Source organism: Papilio polytes, unplaced genomic scaffold (genome assembly GCF_000836215.1).
Source record: "Papilio polytes unplaced genomic scaffold, Ppol_1.0 DF823510.1, whole genome shotgun sequence".
NCBI classification, from domain to species: Eukaryota; Metazoa; Arthropoda; class Insecta; order Lepidoptera; family Papilionidae; genus Papilio; species Papilio polytes.
This window is the reverse complement of record NW_013525694.1, coordinates 2,540,102-2,562,992: the sequence shown is the minus strand read 5'-3', so window position 1 is coordinate 2,562,992 and position 22,891 is coordinate 2,540,102. Positions and strand designations below refer to the sequence as shown.

The 22,891-nt window shown below is 33.4% G+C and overlaps 6 protein-coding genes across 6 annotated transcripts; 2 read left to right on the top strand and 4 right to left on the bottom strand.

Annotated features, from left to right (window-relative positions):
• Window positions 1–791: 791 nt before the first annotated feature.
• On the top strand, window positions 792–1,656 carry LOC106104586. Its single transcript, XM_013284662.1, has 2 exons — window positions 792–873; window positions 1,176–1,656. The coding sequence occupies exons 1-2, from the start codon at window positions 856–858 to the stop codon at window positions 1,509–1,511; spliced, it is 354 nt and encodes a 117-aa protein (XP_013140116.1). The 5' UTR covers window positions 792–855; the 3' UTR covers window positions 1,512–1,656.
• A 3,917-nt stretch (window positions 1,657–5,573) lies between these two features.
• LOC106104682 (vitelline membrane protein Vm26Ab-like) lies at window positions 5,574–6,142 on the bottom strand. The gene is made up of 2 exons (XM_013284811.1): window positions 6,066–6,142; window positions 5,574–5,879 (listed from the first exon to the last, which is right to left on the bottom strand). The coding sequence occupies exons 1-2, from the start codon at window positions 6,075–6,077 to the stop codon at window positions 5,622–5,624; spliced, it is 270 nt and encodes an 89-aa protein (XP_013140265.1). The 5' UTR covers window positions 6,078–6,142; the 3' UTR covers window positions 5,574–5,621.
• A 2,193-nt stretch (window positions 6,143–8,335) lies between these two features.
• Window positions 8,336–14,085, bottom strand: LOC106104539 (larval/pupal cuticle protein H1C-like). Its single transcript, XM_013284617.1, has 5 exons — window positions 14,020–14,085; window positions 13,521–13,734; window positions 13,367–13,388; window positions 11,312–11,384; window positions 8,336–8,623 (listed from the first exon to the last, which is right to left on the bottom strand). Exons 1-5 carry the CDS (start codon window positions 14,029–14,031, stop codon window positions 8,408–8,410), a joined length of 537 nt encoding a protein of 178 aa, XP_013140071.1. The 5' UTR covers window positions 14,032–14,085; the 3' UTR covers window positions 8,336–8,407.
• A 607-nt stretch (window positions 14,086–14,692) lies between these two features.
• On the top strand, window positions 14,693–15,510 carry LOC106104581 (larval cuticle protein F1-like). The gene is made up of 2 exons (XM_013284657.1): window positions 14,693–14,761; window positions 15,079–15,510. Exons 1-2 carry the CDS (start codon window positions 14,750–14,752, stop codon window positions 15,295–15,297), a joined length of 231 nt encoding a protein of 76 aa, XP_013140111.1. The 5' UTR covers window positions 14,693–14,749; the 3' UTR covers window positions 15,298–15,510.
• A 1,631-nt stretch (window positions 15,511–17,141) lies between these two features.
• On the bottom strand, window positions 17,142–17,652 carry LOC106104584 (vitelline membrane protein Vm26Ab-like). Its single transcript, XM_013284660.1, has 2 exons — window positions 17,581–17,652; window positions 17,142–17,492 (listed from the first exon to the last, which is right to left on the bottom strand). The coding sequence occupies exons 1-2, from the start codon at window positions 17,590–17,592 to the stop codon at window positions 17,274–17,276; spliced, it is 231 nt and encodes a 76-aa protein (XP_013140114.1). The 5' UTR covers window positions 17,593–17,652; the 3' UTR covers window positions 17,142–17,273.
• A 4,167-nt stretch (window positions 17,653–21,819) lies between these two features.
• Window positions 21,820–22,656, bottom strand: LOC106104605 (larval cuticle protein F1-like). Its single transcript, XM_013284692.1, has 2 exons — window positions 22,606–22,656; window positions 21,820–22,073 (listed from the first exon to the last, which is right to left on the bottom strand). The coding sequence occupies exons 1-2, from the start codon at window positions 22,615–22,617 to the stop codon at window positions 21,855–21,857; spliced, it is 231 nt and encodes a 76-aa protein (XP_013140146.1). The 5' UTR covers window positions 22,618–22,656; the 3' UTR covers window positions 21,820–21,854.
• Between the last annotated feature and the right edge of the window lie 235 nt (window positions 22,657–22,891).

Here is a 22,891-nt window from a genome sequence, read left to right as displayed (position 1 = left end):
GCTACAGACGTTCTGTTCTAACTAAAGAGTTGAATTGTTCAGTTAACACTGAGAGTGTGTAGGAAAAAAATCTGTCTGTTTTACTATATAATTGAAGTTTTGTCACTATATGCAATGTTCGAATGTTCAAGTAGTACTGAGCGTTTGTAGCGAGCTTAATAAGATAATTCTCTTAGTATAGTTATTATTTAAACATGTACATTTAGTAAAGCAAGGTTACCCGGTGTATAAATAATGTTAATAAATCTAGTTTGCAGTTAACAATGCATGTATAATATGCAATTTGTATTCTGTACTGTACAAATACGAAGGAATTTTGTTAAATTGTGAATCAATTTTGGTAACATTCTAGAGTCAAAGATGTACCTAGTAATTCGTAATTCAATATGTAATTTACCTCGATTTATTCCCATTTCTAGGGGTTGACTGTCCAAATCTTTTATTTTCATGCTAACTATAAGATTCCTTTGTTACTAGATCTGGACATTTACGAAATTAATTATTACTCGTTCGTTGTAAAGTCATCCGTTGCATTTGTTTGTTTTGTCTAAACAGGATGTTAATAACAAATAGATATATGTCTTGAAACTCATTGAATATTGTTCAACTAGACGACGACAACGCAAGGTCGATATGAAACGATTTTTGGAAACGAGTAAGTATTCAAGTTTATAATACATTCTTTTGTTATCCTGGCAGACTATTCAGCGGGGCCTTGACAATACCATACGAGTAGATGATTCTTTCAAGTGTTTGTCATTGTTTCTATACAACATCCACCAAATATATAACGCAGGACGTCTCGGTTATAGACAGTATTTTAAAAATTCTCAGTTCTTAGACAACGTTTGCAAAATGGATAAGATATTATTGGTAAGAATTCATTTATTTCACTTGTATTTAGCGTTTTCGTGAACTAAAAAAGTATAGTTTTTAATTAATTTCAACACTATACAATGGGATAAGTACAGGAACATGACTAGTGTTGGTAAAGAACTAAATTTTCTTGTATTAAAATTGTCAAACATACTAAATTGGTTATAGGGATTTGATAAGTTCAACATTGTGACCAAACGTAAATTCTATAGATACACGTAGTAAGAAAATGTTTTTGTCGTTTTTTCTTCACCTTAATCGGCCTGTGATAATATGATTTATTTTTTATTTTATTCCAGGTAACGATGTTAGCACTTTTAACTTCAACAGCGGCAGAACCACTGTTATATAGCTCCAGTATCTTTGCATCTCCTTTCACTTCTGCGGCCTTAGTAGCACCACAAGTAGCACAGGTTGCCCCAGTTGCCCCAGTGGCTCCAGTTGCTCCAGTTGCTCCAGTTGCCCCAGTTGCGGCTGTGGCTCAAGCTGTTCCTGCATCATACGCCGCAGTCCCGTACGCATCGGTATCAGATTACAGATATTCGTATGGTTCATCTTTAAATCTACAAGACTATTTAAGTGTACCTTTGCCGTATAATCTTCCTTACACCTTGACTGATCTGTACTATCGTTGAAAGATTTATTTTGTTAAATTATGGCAAATTACCTATTAAAATATGTTACTTGGCTATGTTATTCTTATGTCTAACGTTTTAGAAACGTAACTGTTGTTTTATTAAATTAAATTTATTGTTCATTAAAAAGGTTATATTGGTTTTATTTGTTATTCTTTAATTCGTATGATTACTTCGTATTTGTGTTAAAATGGTTGTACGTACTTTTCAAACAATGCACCTACCATGCTTGAATTGCAATTTTACGTAACGTATGTATTGCTCTATTATAACCGACAGTGTCTTTTTAGTTAACTTTTTGGGGAATACTCTCATTCTCAACTATTATAACTTCTAATCAAAAGTTAAATTATCCTCTTAGGAACGAACATCTATACAAATTTTTAGGTACAAATGAATATTATTTTAAGATTTTGTAGGTTAAAAAAATAATAAATTTATTGAGCAATCATTTTATTATAATTTGCATTAAATTACAGTAAAGCAAGGTAATAACTTAATAATCAACAATTGTATCGTAGAGTATCTTGAAATCAGGGAGTTTCGTTTAAACGTAGTAGGCATAGGGCGAGGCGTATGTGTAAGCGGAATATGCGACGGGCGAGTACGCGGAGTACGCAGAGTATGCGAGAGGCGAGGTGTAAGCAGCGGCGACTGGCGCAGTGTACGCGGCTAAAGGCGCACTGTAGCTATACACCAGAGGCTTCGCTGTAGCGAATGCCAGGAGAGCGACGAACAACAACTGGAAAAAAATGTTTTGTTATTGGCCTGTGTTTTGTTTTGTGGCAACCCTGATAAGTGGTTATTGAGTTTTTAAGTCAAAAGAACAAAATATTTTATCACAGGCTTGTGTTTTGTTTTGTGACAACCTGGATAAGTGGTTATTGAGACTTTTTGAATAATTAGAGATTTTTTGAATAATCTGAGATCTGAATTTCAATTTGGGTACATGGAAATATGGGTGCGACATTGACATATTAGGTAAAACAATTAAAAGAAAAGCTAATTAATGTAATGTAAAATACAGAGATAATGAAAATGTTATAGTAGTTCTAAACAAAAGATATGCGCAGTAATGATAACTACTAGCTTTCGCTCGCGACTCCGTCCGCGTGGTATTAAAAAAAAACAAAAGTGAATAGCCTATGTGTTCTTCCAGACTATCTTCTAGATCTATACCAAATTTCATCGAAATCCGTTCAGCCGTTTAGGCTACAAACTCTAACAAACATCAATCCTTCTATTCATATATCCATCTAACCTTTCGCTTTTATTATTATAAATGCGAAGTTACTAATATTTTAGTGTGATTCTATTGTTAAACATCGTAAGTTTTAAGATTTATTTCATATTGCACGAAGAAAAGGTTTTTAGAAACATATTTGAAGTCTGAAGTAGCACGAAATAGTATTTGTAAGTTATTTTGATTGAATGTGAACGAATAGAAACAGGACGAAGGGTCGACCAAAGAACTCTTGAATATAGAGATTATTACATTTCTTTAATGAGTTACGTCATTGAAATAAGTCTATTTCAAAATTACTAGAAGTTTAACTAAAAGCTGTTAAAATTCTCTTCAAATATTAATTTAGTATGAATAGCACTGGCATTAATTAGGACTAAACAATTTGGGGCACATAATTGAATCGATTATTACAAATGGCAATATTTTTTGAAGACAATTTACAAAAATCTGAATTAGATTAAAATATTTTACTTTATCTATACCAATATTATAAAGAGAAAAGGTTTGTATTTTTGTATGCATTGAAATAACTCAAACATTACTGGTCCAATTTTAAAAATTCTTTCACCGCCAGAAAAGTAATGTATCTGTGAGTAACATAGGCTATATTCTTTCATTTCAAGCGGGTAAACTCTCGAGCAATAGCTAGTTAAAAATAAGTCCACTTCACTTGATTAATAATGTACAAAGAATATAAAAAGCTTAGTAAGATTTTTGAAAAAAGGGTTTCTTAGTGATGCTAAAACGGCAATGGTTTCAAATAGATTTGAGCAAATTAAATGCAAACAACTAACATTTTTAAACACTATCAAAACACTGGCTTTATACAAATCACTAATACACCTTATAATTGTGCAAAGGAAAAAAGTACTTACAAGTTTGAACATATTGATAATCTGTTTCGGTTGCCTGTGTGACACTGAATCGAGTGTCTCTACCCTGGCTAATATATAGGATGTAGTCCCCCGTTGGCATCGCTCTTGGCGGCTCCATCGCAAGGACAATCGCTGACGGGACTAACGCACCTGATATGAATACAACATGGTCTAATGAATCAAATACAGGATGTTTCACAAGGTCCTGTTAATTTAAGTGGATTAAAATTATCGGTAATTATGGACTTCAGAATTTTACGTGATCACTCTTGAGAGAATAATAAAGTCAAATTTTGCTTCACAAAGTTCAATACAATTGTGAGTTGAGAGGCATTGTTGTTAACATATTATTAAAACCCTTCAAGTATATTTTTACTTGTAGCCAACATATATAGATAAGCATTGTCTTACTGAATTTCGTAGTACTATGTTAATTACGACCAAAAAAGTTAAGAAGTCTGGTGAGTGTGTAATATAATGTTGTAACTACATTCGGTAACTAACCTCTTTATTTTGATAACATTATTGTTAACTAAGTTTATATCAATTCGATGTTTTTACCGCGCAATTTTATTTCAAACCTTTGCGCCCAAGTTAGTGTGCAATTAAAAATCTATAAGAGTTTTGTAACACCCTGTCTAAAATAAAAATCTAATCATTTGTATCATAGTCCGTGTAGAACATTCGATTCGTCTGCGCTCGACGCATTTAATTTGTTTACATCCTTAACGGATAGCGGCCAATAAAGGTCGCTAAAAATAGCCCTGAACTCTGTTCATTGAGTATTTTATTGACATTGTCCTACATTTATTGCGTACAGGAAAGAGGAGAGTAAAAGAAAGCCCGGATTAAGGTCAAATCTAATAATAAATAATTACATATTGTTTTTTTAAGCAACTTGTAGTACAAATACTAATTATGCTTTTCACTAGATATGTCAGCACAATCACATAACTAAATGAAATACAGGATAGACTAAATATTTTAAGATACAATAAGCTTCGGACTTAGGTTCTGGTATTTAGGACTGAGTTCAACAAACCATATAGCGGAATTCTTTCTTAAAATGGCGAAAATAAATTCAATTAACAAAAGTAGGTTAAAAAAAGGATTCATTTACGGACAATTGATTCCTGTTTCGAAAGTAGAATGGACTCCCTAATGTGCAAAGTTAAAGTGGTTCTAATTTTGTCGCAGACATTTTGAGCGTTTCAAAGTTGTATTTCCTCCCTTCCAAAGTTAATTACAAAATCAGTTATACGTACACACAGCGTATTTTTAATCAAACTTATATTTTAATTGCAAAGGTTTCGATGGATGGTTGGTTGGATGGGTGTTTGTTAGAGTTTGTAGGCTAAACTGCTAAACGGATCGGGACGAAATTTGGCATAGATGTAGAGCATAGTCTAGAAGAACACATAGGTTATTTACTCTTGTTTTTTTTTAGTTAGCTAAATTTTAGTTAGCGGTCGGAGTCACGGGCAAAAGCTAGTTAGTCTATATTTTTTAGACTTCAGTATAATTTCCTATGTTCCCTATTAATTGTAGTGACATGACACAGCGGTAGATATGACGTCAGGATGCCGCCGTCCAACAAACCCTCTTATTCGGTAATACTTAACCACTGACTATGATGTCATACAATTCAATTGTTTGCTAATTTACGGGTAAATTACGTACAAAGATTATAATCGAGAATTAATTTATATAAGAATTCCCTCACAACAGGTTTAATTAAACAGACATTGGTTTTCTGATGAGAAGTGTTCATGATCATCTGCCAGTCCTTTTATCCAAGGTAGATCGGCACAGTATTTACTACTTTTACAAGAAGTGCTATAATATAAAATGGTGCTGGAATTCACTGTAATTATGAAATTCAGAAAACAAATAAATTCCTATCGTTATACATTAAATGGCACGGAAGAAAAAACATTTGAGTTAACTTCATAATTATTTAATCATGTATCGGTCAGTCGGAGATCGTTATCACTTCAGGAAAGCAACTGGAGCTTTGTAAGCGGCCGCCACCAACGGTGAACTGTAGGCGTAGGGGGCAGCGTATGCGGCGACTGGGGCACTGTAGGCTGCGGCAACGGGGGCGGCGTACGCTGCGGCAACTGGTGCGGTGTATGCTGCGGCAACAGGGGTGGCGTATGCTGCGGCAACCACAGGGGCTGCGGGGTATGCAACTGAGTGGATGCCGGGTTTGGCAGCAACCACGGCGAGGAGGGCGGTAAAGATGATCTGTGGAAAATAAAAATTAAATGAATTTAAATGTAAGTCATTTAGTAACATTTTTTAACAGTCACTTTTTGTGTTATGTCGTTACAAATTACGACTATTAATGTAAATTGAGTTATTATAATCATGCTTCAAGTCCATTTTGATAATAGCGACATTTGCCAATTATCGTATTATGTTGTTCTTTACCTGTTTAAACATTTTGAAAAGATTCGACTTGTTCTGTTGCAGAAAAGTGAATGATGTCGATAAAAACGAACTCAGAGTTTAAATAGTCCGAGCAAAGAATTAAATTATTCTTCCTGCGAGGGTGTGTTAACTTGCCGAGAGTCACGGCGGTGCTCCGAATTCGAGACTAACATTTTGAAAAGAGTTCAACAAGAGTGAAGCAGTAATTTACAATACAGAAAAAATATTTATTTGAAAACAAATGATTTAAAAATTCAATAGTTAAGAGAATTTAAATGTAATAGCACTAAGTACTTTATATTAATTATTACATACAATTAACGGTTTTATAGATAACATTGATCTAGTGCTGGTCTGAACTATTTCAGCTAGGTTAAATACATAAAAACAGTGTAAGTTGTGTTTATTTTGAGTCAGAGAAAAATGTATATTAAGGAGTAAATTTCAGTAATGTTTTAAAGGCTACAATCAGAAGTGGTTAAATCTTCTTGGTTTGCTTTTGTATTATGCTGGCCACTCAGCATGCTGGAAGCTCGTCATACGTTGCGTCAGAGGTCAGCGCGCGCGTGCTTGGGGTACTATTGCTATGGCCGAGCGCGGTTGCAGCAACCACTGACTAGAGGTCAATGTGCTTGATTCAAGTAGGCCTTTTTATTGGTGTATCGTCCTTGTAAAGAAAATGATTGTTATCATCATTTTTTCAACAGTAACCATTTGATCTTGAAAATTCGCATAGTATTAACTAAGAGTTTTACTTTTTAATTTTTACTGTTATACATGTTAAGGTATTAGGAACCGATGGATAATAATTTGAGAATGGTCGGATAACTAGTAAAACATTTCTAGGTTACGCAAATTAACGAAATGCATAAAATATAGGTATAAACACAAATACACTATGCCAAATGGGAAGTTCCCATGACTTTTGCTCGCTCTACTAAACTGGCTTTTGTCCACGACTTCGTCTTCGCAATATTGTAAATATAAAAAATTCTATCACTTTTAACTCGAGACGCTCGTTAGTAAATATGTGAATCAAACGTATCCCAAAGACACGGTACACATTTTCAGGTTCATAAGTAGCCTATGTTATTCCAGACTGTATTATATGTCTATACCAAATTACATCAAGATCCGTTTCACCGTTAAGTAACAAACATCCATCCAACCATACATCTAAACATTTGTATTTATAATTAGTAAGATATGCATAGCGTGGTATGGACATGTTATATGACGAGACAATGGGGACATAAATCAGAAAGTATTATGATTAAATGTGGATGGCTACAAAGTTAGAAGACTGAAGAAAGTATGTATAGGTTGTGTGAAAGAGGATACACTTAAGACGGGAGTGGATTCAGATGTGATATATGATAAAAATGTATGGAAGAGCAGCACATACTGTGCCGACCCTCCGAAGGGGTAAGGGCGAGTTGACGATGATGATGTGCAAAGTAAGTACAATAAAAGACAAGAAAATGGGTAGGTATAGAGCTTCAAATACAATAAGTTAAGATCAAAATGATGTATCGGATAATTCTAAAATGTTTACATTACAAGTAACTCTTGATTATATTAAACTAGAATTACATCACTTTCCTTTCGGCATTGACAATAGCTATAAAATATTCATCGAATATAAGCCTAGAGGCTTTTTGTATAAACGCACTTTAGTCTCAAATTTAAACACTGTTCGGAGGCATTATAATTTAGGCTTAGCAGACTCTTACTTATTGAAATTCTTTGTTTTGCTCGAGGATAACAGTTTTCAAACCTATGTACGAAATTAATTTTCATTTTGAAATCACACGCTCATATATTTGTTAAAGAAAATTGTAAACATGGTTGTGAATATTAAACAAAATATTTGACAATGTTAAGATTACAAGTTTCATAATTATTTTTAGTAACACTTTAAAAATAACATTTGAAGGCTGAAATATTGTTACATGTATAGATAGAAAATAAAAGGACTGTCTGATTTCAGAACTCTAGAAGGCAGGTATTCTAAGTATGTACAAATTGTCTTGAATATTAATTAAAATTTTATTACTAAGCCTCTGACAGATTCAATAATCGTGTATTACTTTGAATGATGCACGATGATAAAGATGCAATTATAAGAGACTGTCTATAACTATACTTAGGTGAATATCATTTGCAAAAAATATCAGGAATTAGTGTAAATGACAATTTTTAGTTCAATCCGTTTTAGTTTTGACGCCTGTGTAAAAGTGGAAGGAATAAATATAAATGAAATCACTTTATTGGTTTTGTTGATGATTTATTCGATTTTAATCATATCCGATATTTTTTTGGTTTCAAACTTTTTTCGATCTTCAACGAACGTAGTATGCAGCATAGGGAGATGCGTATGTGTAAGCAGAGTATGCGGCAACAGGCGCGGTGTATGCAGAGTAGGCGGAGTAGGCAAGCGGTGCTGTATAGGCCGCGGCTACTGGCGCGGTGTACGCTGCGGCTACTGGCGCGGTGTAAGCCACTGGAAAGACGCCGGGCTTAGCCGCAGCCAGGGCGAGGAAGCAAGCGAAGATGAACTGGAAAATAAAACAACAAATTAGGTTGAAGAATTTAAGACTTCAATGAATAAAAAACAATTGACTATGATTGTAGATTGTTAATCAGTAAGTTAATGCCAGCTACTATAATTTTTCTTTTTTTAAAAAACAGTTAAATATGATGATATTAAAACTCTGTTGCTATCATCAATGTTAAGATATCGTCTCATCTATTGTACTACAGTCGAAGTCTTAGGCCGTGTTACTTACCAGTTTGAACATTTTGATTGTTAGGATATCTTTGCTGCTGCTGAGCTAATGATGCCAAGACAATACCTGAAGCCGAATATATAGTGAATAACGAAGGCCGATTGAACAATGCGATGATATTCACCGCCACACGTACTTTGAGTTACGATACGAGCTCGTCCTTTGGCCGGCGCACAGGTAAAGTGTCAATGCATCGCGCTTGGCATTCTAAACGCATCCCGCGCCAACTATCAATTGCATCTCATTTGATCATTGAACTGATAAGCCTATTACGTATGAAATTTATTTAGGAAGACTTTTCATCGACCTTTATGATTGCTTACTCATTTATTACTATTTCTACAGTTACCGTTTCTTAGGGAAATATAGGATAACAGTCTTACAAATAAATGCGGTATAAAAATAAACTAAAGTTTAACTTAAACCAACTATTCCTAAGTTTAACTTAAATCGCGTTTACTTGTAAGGCTAGTAATGTTTATTCGGTTCTTCTATTCTAAAAGAAACAAGGACCGAAATCTTAAAACGTTTAAATTGGTTTTCACACGTGAACAGTGTAAATTGTAATTTATATTTGCCCGTGATCGATGTAACACGTGAACTAGTTTAAGGTATCGGAAATAACATCTGTATTGATGATCGATAACTCATTTCAAGCAAACTATTCCCTAGGCATTTAAGCTTTTGATCAATTTACCAGTTGTATTAAGATACAACTACTGAAAAATAAGAAAATAATAGATCTTCAATAATAATGAAGCACCGATACGCTAATGGTTTAGAGTACGGATTTCCGACCAAGTGGTCGAGGGTTTGAATCCCGCCATTCGACTATTGTCGTTAACCATATCCTAGCACAAGTCTAGAGCATAGTGGGAATGGTATAAGAAATGTTACTAAATTAACAAAAATCTACTAATAGTTAAATTCATGGTATTATTCATTAAAAAAGTGTTATTTTCAGAAGAAAAATGAAAGTAGCAGAATGACTCTTTCAATTTGATCATTTTGAAATTACCATAACATATATACTTTATATATGTATTATGACTAATCTTATTTAATTAAATAAAAATCTCATAGCAGTAGACTTCTAAGAAATAGAGATCTGAACTGATTTTGATGGTTTTCGTAATATTGACTAAAATGGTCAAACTATGAAGATAGGCTGGTGTGTATATATCTTGATTTTGGAGTTAAACACTTTATTGTAATACAGAAGTCAAGGCGTTTATTTTTAAAAATATTGAAGATTCGTTTTTTGGAAACTAATAATACGCTAAATTAGCGACCATAGATGTCAATTAAGAAGAAAACAAACGAGGGTTGTGTTAGTATGTGAAAGAAAGCCTTAAGTGGCGCCGAAGAGTCTGAGAGAGGTGTGTCAAAAGTAGGTCAGTGGTTGAGTTCCACGTGAATTACAAAAAGTCTTCCCTTTGTTTCAAAGCAAGTGAACATAAAAAGTATGCGGAAAAGTCTAGAAATAAAATGAAGTATTAGTTTCATAACATTATGATACTATTAAACATGAATATAAATATTCCATACGGCTTTGTTTGTTAATTGTCATTTCTTAACTAGGATCGTCTATTATTTTGGCTTCACACATTTTCGTACCTATAAGAACTTGGGTTTTTCTTCGTTCTTACTAGAACCAATCCATCATCGTCATCTGATCAGGTTCACGACAAATACATTATTCTTTATTATTTGTATGGGTTTATCTTATTTAAAATAGTATATTTTGAAAAAGTATTAATGTTTTCCCATGCATGTTTAGGGAACCTTTCACCTGTTAAATGATTTTGTTTTTGTTTCCAGGATAAATAAAAATGATTCTTTTTTCTTTTATTCAGAGCTAGTTAGTTTTGCTTTGACAAAATGAATACGTTTATCAATTGAGCTTGCTGTCGGGCAGCGTCCTGTATACGTCCATCTTTTAAGTTTATGTATACTGGAGTAACTAGGTGATGCTCATATCAATATGATAATGACAACATAAATAAAAATCGATGAAACCAGGTACATTAAATCAAAATATGAGTTTTTAGTATTTTTTTTATTAATTTAAAGGTTTAAATTAACGACGAAGGTAGTACGCGCCATAGGGAGATGCGTATGTGTAAGCAGAGTATGCAGCAACAGGCGCGGTGTATGCAGAGTATGCGGAGTAGGCAAGCGGCGCTGTGTAGGCTGCGGCTACTGGCGCGGTGTACGCTGCGGCTACTGGCGCGGTGTAAGCCACCGGCAACACGCCGGGCTTAGCCGCAGCCAGAGCAAGGAAGCAAGCGAAGATGAACTGTAAATAAAAACAATAATTGTAAGTTATGTATATTTCGTTCTTAATTTATAATATACATATGAAGATCAAAATTAGCATATAAGTATTGCCAATTTTAAGAATTGCGAAAGACCAAACAATACTGGCTGGAAAACAATTGTACTGAATTAACTTACCAGTTTGAACATTTTGTTGGATTGGAGTGAAGTTAGTTTGAGAGCAAGTGATAGTATGATATCGAAAAGTGCGCTTCATCAAGTTATATACTTTGTCGACGATTAGGAAACCGTACTGGTGCGCTTACTTGAATAACAATCGATCATCATGCTCCGTACAAGCATGGGCGGTCGAGGTAATTACCGGTACTTAACATTGAATAATTGTTTTTGAATTTTATCATGTATTCATTAAGGATATTAGAAGTGTAAACATGAAATTAGTAAAATAGTTTAAATCTGTGGTAGAGCCCGCTTTAACATCTTTGCACGAATGGGCCGGCTCGCCCGTGGTAATACACAGAAAACAGGCGTGAAGTGGAAGCAATTCCGCTTTTCGTCTGATGAGTGTGGTGCCGGAGGTTTAATTTTAGTCCCTTTTCCTTTCCAGCCTTTTCTTAAGTGGAACAGATAGAAAAGAAAAGTGGTTTTTACGGTGGAGGAGACGCATAGGAAAGGGAAGTGTCCTCTTTATGTGCGTCTTCTCCTTCATTAATCAAGGGTAGGCAACGCATCTGCAATTGCGGATGTTTATAGGCAGCGGTCGTTTTCCACTTCGTGGATTCAGGTGGCCGCTTGCTTGTTTGTCACCTTATGTTATAAAAAAAATTGAAATGTTTGAGTATAACATAAACCCTTGATTAAATTATGTGAAATAGCAATTGTAACTTCTATTTATATAAGCTATTCTGTTTAAAGGGGAAAATACTTAATGTATCCAAAAACAAAGTTTTAAAGATGAAAATAAAATTGCTGGTAGCTCTTAACTCCAGTGACTCTGATTTTAATAAAACTTTATTTTATGATTCTGCTCTCATTTAGAAATAGGACGTTTGACATATTTATTTAAAATTTATCATTTAAATTAATAATTTTAACTGTAAAATCAAATATGAATGATGACAAAGAAGATTTAATGGAGCTGTAAAATAAAGTGCATTTTTTATTATTCAGGCAAATAATTTCGATCCATGATTATTAACATTAATTATACTATAGTTGTTCACGTTTTGCAGCAAAGTTCCGTGCAAATAATTGACAATGTTATAATGCTATTCTAATGCCTATTACTATAGATATCGCTAGTTAGTCTTCTTTTATTTTTTCTTTTTATATAGGGTATTTAATTTTTAACATTAAACGTTGTATAGCAATATGATCATCATCATCAGCGTTAGTCTGCCCACTGCTTGACATAGGCCTGATAAAAAGTTATTTAAAAATTGCAAAAATTTTGAAAAATTCGACGGTGAAAAACCATTATCTCTTAGGAAATCAGTCCTTAATATTCTAGCATGGATATAAAAACGATCTAAAGAAACAAAGTATTTTATTTAAGATCTCGGGGAGTTAATGTAACTCTACTTTAAGTAATCAAGTTTACGACGACGACGATAGAGCATCCTCCGCTTTTCTTTATTTTTTTGTACGTAAAAAACACGTTACATCTAGAAAAATACTTACTATTATAGATGCAGTTGTAGACTATACTACTATTAAACACTTTTATATATTAAACAATAATATTTCACTAATCCAAGAAATGCAAAAGAGACTAGAATTAGTCGTAAAATGTTAACATTCTATATTCTATTCAATTTTTCTTTCAAGAAGTTTTTTTTTGGTACTATAGTAAATACTTTCGAATCTTTACTGAACTCTTAACTGAGTAGGTATAGATCCATTTGACGCAGTCCATCATTTGGTATCCTTACGACTTTGACACATTAATTCATCTACGCTTGCTTTTCAGTTCCTTGTGCTCACAATATCGACCTTCCCTAATATCTCAACAATTTGGTCAATAGACAGACGATTTTGTGTGCTAATAACATACTACTGTTAAGGAGAAAATTAGTTCCGTGCTCTAGAAATGATTCAACACTAGATTGTCGGCATAAACGTCACGTCCCGAGCTGACAGCTATCGATGTCATTGGAAGGTTTGGAATAGTCGAGCGCATTGCTGGCGAGTTCTCTAGTGCAGTGTTAAATTAATATCGCTGGTAATAATTACATTAATTGTTTAATGCTACTTGCTATGGAGCGATAAACATTCATTTTAGGATTCCATAAGAATCATAATCATCTTTCAAACGCAACCACACTTATGAATATTTTCGGGACATTAATAAACAGTTATTTTATATTTTAATTATTTATTGTTCAGCGACGAAGGTAGTATGCGCCATAGGGAGATGCGTATGTGTAAGCAGAGTATGCAGCAACAGGCGCGGTATAGGCGGAGTAGGCAGAGTAGGCAAGCGGCGCTGTGTAGGCCGCGGCTACAGGCGCGGTGTACGCTGCGGCTACTGGCGCGGTGTAAGCCACTGGAAAGACGCCGGGCTTAGCCGCAGCCAGGGCGAGGAAGCAAGCGAAGATGAACTGGAAATAATAAGTTTCTTATATTAAACCCGTATTGGTATTGAGTAACAGACAAGAAAGTAGTTTAACGTCACTGTTTTGATAAAATTTTATTGTATAGAATAATTTGTAACTAGTTTAAAATTTACACAAGTTTCTTTTTAAGTAGTAGACATTATTTTTAATATTCGTTTTAATTGGTACTTTGATTTTTCCATATAATGACATCGTATAGTGCAAATGTCAGCGATGTTTATCGAATCTTGAATCTACATAATTATTTCATTAAAAATTTTAGGAACCTACCAATTTGAACATTTTGATTTTTAAGTTGCTGGATGCAAAACAAATGAACTCGAAAGCAAATGTGAATGTGATACTGCAAGGAATAATTCATTGCTTTTTATACTTTACTCCGAGCGCCGTTGGTGCACGTGCTCTGCGTATCAAATGATTTATTTGTACGAAGTTCAAGTGTTTTGATAATATAGGCCTCTGTTAATTTCTGCTAATATTAACTTTTACTAAATAGTATGATATACATAAATGGTTGAATTAACCGTTCTTAACAAAAAAACCTAATTTTGTTTTCCGATTGAAAATATTAACTAATTAATAAATCATATATTGGCGTAAAGTGCATGACTTTTTTCCTTTATTTTATACAAATTGTTAAAAAAGACTATAATTTTATATATTCAACATGGCGTATGACAATGCATGGAATTAAGATAAATATGAATCAGAATTTAAATTGTAATGTAAAGATAACATTGCCTTTTTGCATACTTCATAAAATATGTTTATTTCTTATCGGACGATTTTTTATTACTTATATTTGACCAAGTAAGGAGATATGCATGTTCTTGAGCTGTTAAGGAACGGAACGGTTTGATATTCTACGCAGAAACGTCGGCTCAATTTCTTCACTGAGGGCATAGTATAAATGCTACACAGCAGCCAGTACAATGTCACATTACTCACTCACACTTGAACTGTATTGTTTGTTTCTACGAAAACATAAACAAAATTAAAAATGTTCAAACTCGTAAGTATTTTTGTTGTAAAGACTTAATCACATTAAAAATAGTTTTTATATATATAGTTAATTTTTTACTAACAATTATGACCATTTTTGTATTATATTTGTGTATTATACTAGTTAATTTACAATGTTAAATAAACTTAAAATTTTTAAATTTCAAAACCTATGAAAAGTTAATAGATGATATAATACGTAAGATAAAAATCCGTACAAGATCAAAGAAAATTAGTTTTCGATAATTGGTAACGACTTATCAAGAAATTAAATTTCATATAACTATACATTTAAAACGTTTTAATCTTATTTAATTTCATCAACAGTTTATCTTCGCTTGCTTCCTCGCCCTGGTTGCGGCTAAACCCGGCGTGTTACCGGTGGCTTACACCGCGCCAGTAGCTGCAGCGTACACCGCGCCTGTAGCCGCGGCCTACACAGCACCGCTTGCCTACTCTGCCTACTCCGCATATACCGCGCCTGTTGCCGCATACTCTGCTTACCCATACGCATCTCCCTACGCCGCGTACTACTTACGTCGTTAAAGAAACTAATATTACATACAATTGTATCACAGCGGGGAATAATTTTATGGATGTAATATTAAATGTAACAGATATATCAACTTATCCGTTTATTAAGGCAAATTAAAATTCACCAAACTATTGTTTAAATTTGTTATTATTTTGTTGTTTTTACGAACCAATTTGTTACCAACGTCAATTGTTGCCATAAAATATACAACTATTGAATACTAATTTTGTGATTTTTTTATTCCTTATTGTTCTCATTGATTAGCAGTGCTTACGAAGCAATAAGCTAAAACAGAAATAAAGGCATCCTGTTATTTTATTTAAATAAAACTTTTTTCTAAAAAACATCAAAAGTAACTATATGCCAAAAGTAAAAACGTAAGATTCGTTACTCAATTGTTATGGTAAAACACGTCCGGCATGATTTGAATTGTTTATTAGGGCAGTGGTGTAGCAAGCGGATGTCAAGGTCAACGATTCGTCAAGAATATTTTACTTGTTACACGCCAGTTTAGATAGAGTTTCAGGTGTTTAATAGACGCACATGTCCCCGGAATCAAAAATATCATTAGGTATTATAGACTCTAGCTTTAGGTGTGGTGAAATGTGGGGTCATAGATATTTGAAAATGCGAAGAATGCAAAAAGGCTCACTCGTGATTGTACTCGTATATTACGTTTTCAAATAATATGGCATCTCGTACCTCGTAAATTAGCATTGTTCTGATAAATTTATTTTGTTTATCACGTAGCAAGTAAGCTGAATTCGCCGTAATAGTGAAGCGAGCGCTGCCAATATACATCTTCAAAAAGCGCATTTTATTTATGTAAGTTAAAGATCGAATTGTACGCTATTTTATTTGAAATAGAATAAGCATATAAAGTAGAAGAATAACAATTAGGAGGTAAAAGGCTTCTTGGACTCTATAGTAATGGATGCAAGAGCAATTATGATGTATCGCCTTGCAGAAACACCTAAGAACACGGCAATAGATAAGTAAACATTTCCTTTCTCTACTTCCATTTCACGACCACACAGAGGTCTAGTGTGAGGTGGAAGTAACTCCTCGTTTTGTTTGATGTATGTGCGTGTTTTACCTAATTTTTTCAGCGTATTCAGGTTGCTCACGGATAAATAAAATGTTATTTATGATCCTTGTCTGCTTATGTCTTGTAGACGATAGCTAGCCAGTGCAAAAGGTACACTTGGAGAAACTGGCGGTATTCCACCCTAAAAGATACTATCGTTTGAACATTTTAAAATGAGAGGCGAAAGAAAAACCAGTACAACGCAGCTTATTAATGTATACACGGCTAGTTTCTGTTTATTAATTCGTTTGCACCATTCAATCATCATCATCATCACCAGCTCACTATACGTCCCCACCGAGGGGCTCGGAGCCTACCTTAAAGTAAGTGTGACTTGGCCATAGTCAACCACGCTGGCCCACTGCGGGTTGGTTGACATATCTTTGAATTTCTTCGCCAATTATGTGCAGGTTGCATCACGATGATTTTTCTTCACCGTAAGAACGTCGGGTAAATTATGTACATATGAAAATTCGAAAAAATTAAAATCACATTGGTACATGGCGGGATTTGAACCCAAGACCTGTAGATTACAAGTTAAGTTCATAAACCACGCCACCGATGCTCATTCAATGCTATCTATTAATATAGAAAGAGACGTGGTTTGTCTCGTTGCAATGAATAAGGCAATTGTTCCATAGTGGATCACCGCGGATTTCCGCAACTGTACTTAGCATGCATGTCTATACAAGACATTAATGTTTAGATTACGTCCATTGATCATTGGAACGTAGATAGGATTAAATGAATTATTAAAGTAAAATGGCCTTTTACATTGGAATTGGTATATTTTATTACGGAAACATGTATTATTTACAAAAATATTGTCATTGACAAAATAAGGTGTTGAAATTTTCTATATACAATTATGTACAAAAGAAGTTATTTTGTTTTAATAAATTAACGGCGTAAGAAGTAGGCAGAATAAGGAGCTGCGTAGGGGAATGCAGAGTATGCAGCAACAGGCGCGGTGTATGCGGAGTAGGCAGAGTAGGCGAGCGGTGCTGTGTAGGCCGCGGCTACCGGCGCGGTGTACGCTGCGGCTACTGGCGCGGTGTAAGCCACCGGCAACACGCCGGGCTTAGCCGCAGCCAGGGCGAGAAAGCAAGCGAAGATGAACTGGAAATAAATAAACATACAAGTTAAGATAAATCGATCTTCTTATTGTACCTATTATTTAAAATCATGTAATTTGTTTGATACTTACAAGTTTGAACATTGTTAGTTTTTGTTTGTTGAAAGTGAAGGAGCAACAGTTGAGATGCTTGTGCCGCTGAGGACAGTAATGCCGATATTTATACAGAAGTAATGAAGAAATAGTTTAAAATACTTGATCGGAATATTAAGTTGCGAACTCCGCGTGCGATGAATTGTTACAATCTCACATATTTGATTGAAAGTGAGAATACTTTATAAGTAAAGTTCGTCCTTGGTAAAGTTTTCGTTTCTAATTGTAATGTAAGTTTGTAATCTTGTAATTTTTGGGTCATGAGAAAACGATCATGTTTATTCTCTACTGTTATGAGAAGTCGTCGACCTTAACACGATCATTGCGATAACCAACAAATACATAAAGTTTACATAGAGTTCGATAGCATCAGATTTTATTAAAAGTTTGATATCAGGTAGGGACGTAAATAATCGACTTTATAATCATGTCCCCAAACATTCCTTTCCTTGTTTTGCTACTCGGATTCGATTAAATTCCTTTTAAGTTCATTAACTTATCCTTTTCTTAATATAACAAAGACCGAAAATGGCAAAAAAAAAATTAATTTCTTGCATGTAAACAACAGAGGTGGACAAAAATCGTAAGATTTTTTTTCATAAAAGATCTGTCTTCACAAATCCGTCTCAATTTTATTCACAATGTCTTCTTCTAAACAAGGTATATCAATGTATTTCCAATCAAAAACACAGTAACGTATCTCCAAGAAAACAATTCTATTACAAAATAAAACTGCAATTTAATCTTTAAACTAAATTTAATTAAACTTAATAAATAATACTTAAGGCTAAATTTTATTATCCTGCGAAGTAATTAGAGTATGGTTCAGCATATTTTTGATCTGAAAACGTGCCGACTGGGGCGGAGTAGTCGGAGAACTTGAGTGGTGCGGCCTGGGAGCCGTATGCTGGCGCGTTGAACGTTTCCACGTCTGGTGGGACGGGCGATGTGGTGACCTGCTCTGTGGCCAGGTAGAGGAAAGATGCGAACAGGAACTGGAAAATTGGAATTTATTGTTAGTAATTTCTAATAAGAACAGACGCATTTAACCGGTGTCGTAAGTAGGTGAAAGGTACCAGTTACTGTATACAGTTTTAATAACATCCTACAAAATATATTATATAATAAAATATATTACATACGATTTTCTTTATTTAATTAAAATATATTAAATACGATTTTCTTTTTTTTCGATAATAATAACGAAGTAACGGCCCGAGCCGAGGCTCCTGAGGGAGCCCTTGAATGGAGCCCCCGGTGGAGCTGTAAATTCCTTTAAGGCTAACAGTGACAAATCAGTCACAAAAAAATAAACATTTATATTGTCTAATAATACATTTTCTTTATTTTTTCTTGAATAAATAAAAATATCATACCAGCATAATTATAGCTTGTACAATAACAATTAACGCAAAAGTTAATGCAAAATATCGGAATCGTAGTAATTTTATTTACATTTTAAGCATATAAAGTTGTCTTCGTCAGTTTATAGCATTTGTGTCCAATAATGAAGAAGAGTGAGGCCTGAGGATTCTATCATGCTTTACCTACTGGTTTAAAGTTTAAATAAACGACGATCAATGTAAAGTGCACTAAGGCAATGTAATCTATACTAATATAATAAAGCGTAAACACACACACTAGTTCGTGGCATAGGATATCAGCAATCAGAGCATATTTTTGAATAATTCTTACTTTAATAAAAAGCCCTACACTTACGACACGCTTTAGGCTATATATTTTCACGGTATTAAAGTTAAGGAGTAGATAAATTGGAAAAAACCTTCAATTGGAAAGAGACAAGCCAACATTAAGGAAGCAAGGTTATTATGGTAACGGTAATTTTCAAAATTGCAATTGAGAATTTGACAAATGTAAACAATAAAGAAAAGTTTTTTTTAATAATTCCATGCGGATAAAGCCGCACGGGAACAGTTAGTACACGATAAGTTGTAACGCGACGCCAATATCTAAGTTAAACTTTAAACTTTTTCTTTTGAACAGTACAAGAAATAAGTAAAACTACTTACCAATTTATACATTTTTTTGTGAGGTTATTAATGTTTTTTTTAAAATAAAAAATGTATTTAAAATCGTTTTCTTTAAAAACAAATTGTAAATGAGTATACAATAGCAGATTCACGTTTGACACCAAAATGTGTTCCCCGATCCATTTTATACCAAGAGACGTGATGATACAATGACCTTATTTACCTGCTCACATATAAAAAAGAAATGCGATGTTTCTGAATTCATTAACATATTCGCGATAGATGACGTTATAAATTTTAATATTGGGTTTTACTGCGGAATGTTTATTATATTTTTGTACGAAAAGGACAAAGTGTAATATCTTAATACGAATGTTAACGATGGAATGGTCGCAATCACAATGTATAAAGGCGTTAGTGCAGATGAGTCCACTAAGGGACTGATTAAAAATTAAATGACTGTGAGTATGGCTTTTCTCATAGTCTTTCTATCAATGACTCGGAAGCCCAAACTAAAGCTTAGTTATCTAATGTTAAGTAATTTAGCTTAATGTACTCATTTTGTTACCAATAGCTCATTAGGTCACAATTGTTTGAGAACAGTTTTTTCAATACATACATATGTAATTTATAATATGAAATCAGGGAAAAACTTGTTATTTTCCATAATGTGATTTCGTAAAATAATAATAGAAATGGAAGATAAATTTACCAAGAAATCATAGAAAATCATGTCATTTAAAAGAAAATAGAGCGTTTTTGAAAACAGGAAAATATTATAATTATGTTATTAACCTACTCAACTTAGAGGTGATTAAAAGTTTAACAATTATAAAAAACCTTAATTAATACAACGTTGTTTTATACACAATTAATATTTGCAAAACAATTCAAACAACATAAGCATTTTTTAGATAATCAAAAGTTTTTGTTTTTTATTTGATACAATTTATAACCTATAAAATTTTTCTCCGATGTTTTATTTTCTGAGGGCTACGATTTTGAATTTAAAATAACGATAGCTCCTACGCAAATAATGGTTTTTCACATTTCTGCCGTTGCAAAATGATATATTTTTTTTATAAATTACGTGAATACGATTAGAATTTAATTTCATAGAATTAAAAAAGATAAAGAGACGTAAACAAGGATTACAAGACGTCACTTTTTAGTCATCAAAATATTTTGTTTAATATCAAATAGTTCTTGCGAAATCCTTAGAAGTTAATGAACTTAAAACAAGTTTTTAATATGTTTACGTTTTGCTAAAACCGGATATTGACTAACGTTTACTTGATATTTTGATAAACAGACAAGACTTTATGGTTGTATTGCGTACAAACGAAACAATTTGATAACATTCGTATTTTAAATTAAAATTTGTGAAATATTTTAAAAACAAAATTTACTGATGGTCTATCGTTTCCTTCGTTGTTCTTCGAAAGCCGATTGTCTTCTTGTATGATGCGAAACCGGTGTTAAACACACATCAATTAATTTCATCTGTAAGTTTTATCAATATTATAATAATAATACATGTTTTCAGATTTCAGTTATCAACACTACAGATTTGATACAACATGTATAAAATTAACACGACATAATCGGTATCTATACTGATATTATAAAGAGAAAAGATTTGTATTTTTAGATTGTTGAATTTTTTATACATTGAGATAACTCAAAAACTACTTGGCCGATTTCTAAGGTTCTTCGATCAATAAAAAGCGATGTTATCAGGGAGTAACATAGGCTATACAAGTATTTTTAATTACACGCGGGCGAAGTCGCGAGAAACAGTTAATATCTAATATAAAATGAGGATATCGCATTCCTATAAAGAATGCTACCTTTTATTTGAATTGCTACTTTGATACTTTGAGCGACGCCATATTTGTAAATCTCCTTTGTAACCCTGTTTCCAAGAACATACGAAAAGGATACGTAATACGGCCACAACAATAGTAGATATTATCGTAGATTTTTCCATTTCTTAACAGATATTGTACTTTGTACTATTTGTAAGTGGTCTAGGATTTAGATTAATCTGCTTTAAATATTTATCGTAAGTAAGAGAGTGTATGTAATAGTTACCTTGATATTTTTAAATTAATGAAAAAGGTTTTCGTTTTCATGCCTGTTTATTCGGTTGTAAATAAATAAATGTCATTGAAAAACAATTAACTGCAACAATAAGTGGAAACAAAACAAAAAATAAAACATTTAGATTTTAACAACGGATATAGCAGCTAGACATCAGAATCAACGACGAAGGTAGTACGCGCCATAAGGAGATGCGTATGTGTAAGCAGAGTATGCAGCAACAGGCGCGGTGTAGGCAGAGTATGCGGAGTAGGCAAGCGGTGCTGTATAGGCCGCGGCTACTGGCGCGGTGTACGCTGCGGCTACAGGCGCGGTGTAAGCCACTGGAAACACGCCGGGCTTAGCCGCAGCCAGGGCGAGGAAGCAAGCGAAGATGAACTGGAAGAGACATATAAAAGATTAGTAAAGACTAAAGAAGTTTATTTTCAAGAAATTTGTGGAGACAAATATGACTTTTTATTTTTGTTAAATATCCAATAGTGATTATTAATTGTGTCTGTAATAAAGCAGTATTCGAAGAAGTGCTCTACTCTAAAGAACGATGAAAATCAATACGTAATTAAGTTGCATAATTAAACGGAGACACTTTAATTAAATCTTTTGTATGAAAAGATTTTCATAAAATTATGTTAATGAAATATTTCACAATTTTATTCTGTCAATACAAAATAAACACCACTTAACATTTATTAATTATTATGTCAAATTACGTTTATTAAAACTTTCACTTTATTGGTTTGTATTAGATTTTAGTAAGGTTAATTTACTTATGTGTAAGGTCGTTGAAACTTTCTTTCATGATAGGCTAGTTTTTTAAATAATTCCCTTGTCAATGAAATGAGATAGTATTTCCAAACTTTCTATGAGGAGAAAATTCACGTGCACAAATTATTATTTCACCACTACTCACCAATTTGAACATTTTGTTTGAGGTTGGGTTGGTATCGAAGGAATCGATTGAGTATGTGCTAGTAAGTAGCGTTTCTCCCGTTTTATACTTTGATTGCTGCGAACAACAGCCTTGATGTGCGTGTTTAGAATATTAAACATTGTTGGATTGTTACTTTTGGATAACATCCCAAAACAGTCGAAAATCGATTGCAATTTTCATTTATTTCATTACTTTGCTAATTAGGTGGTTTTAGGAGACATGTCTTCTGTTTATTATAAGAATTCATAATAATTTACCCGCCGTT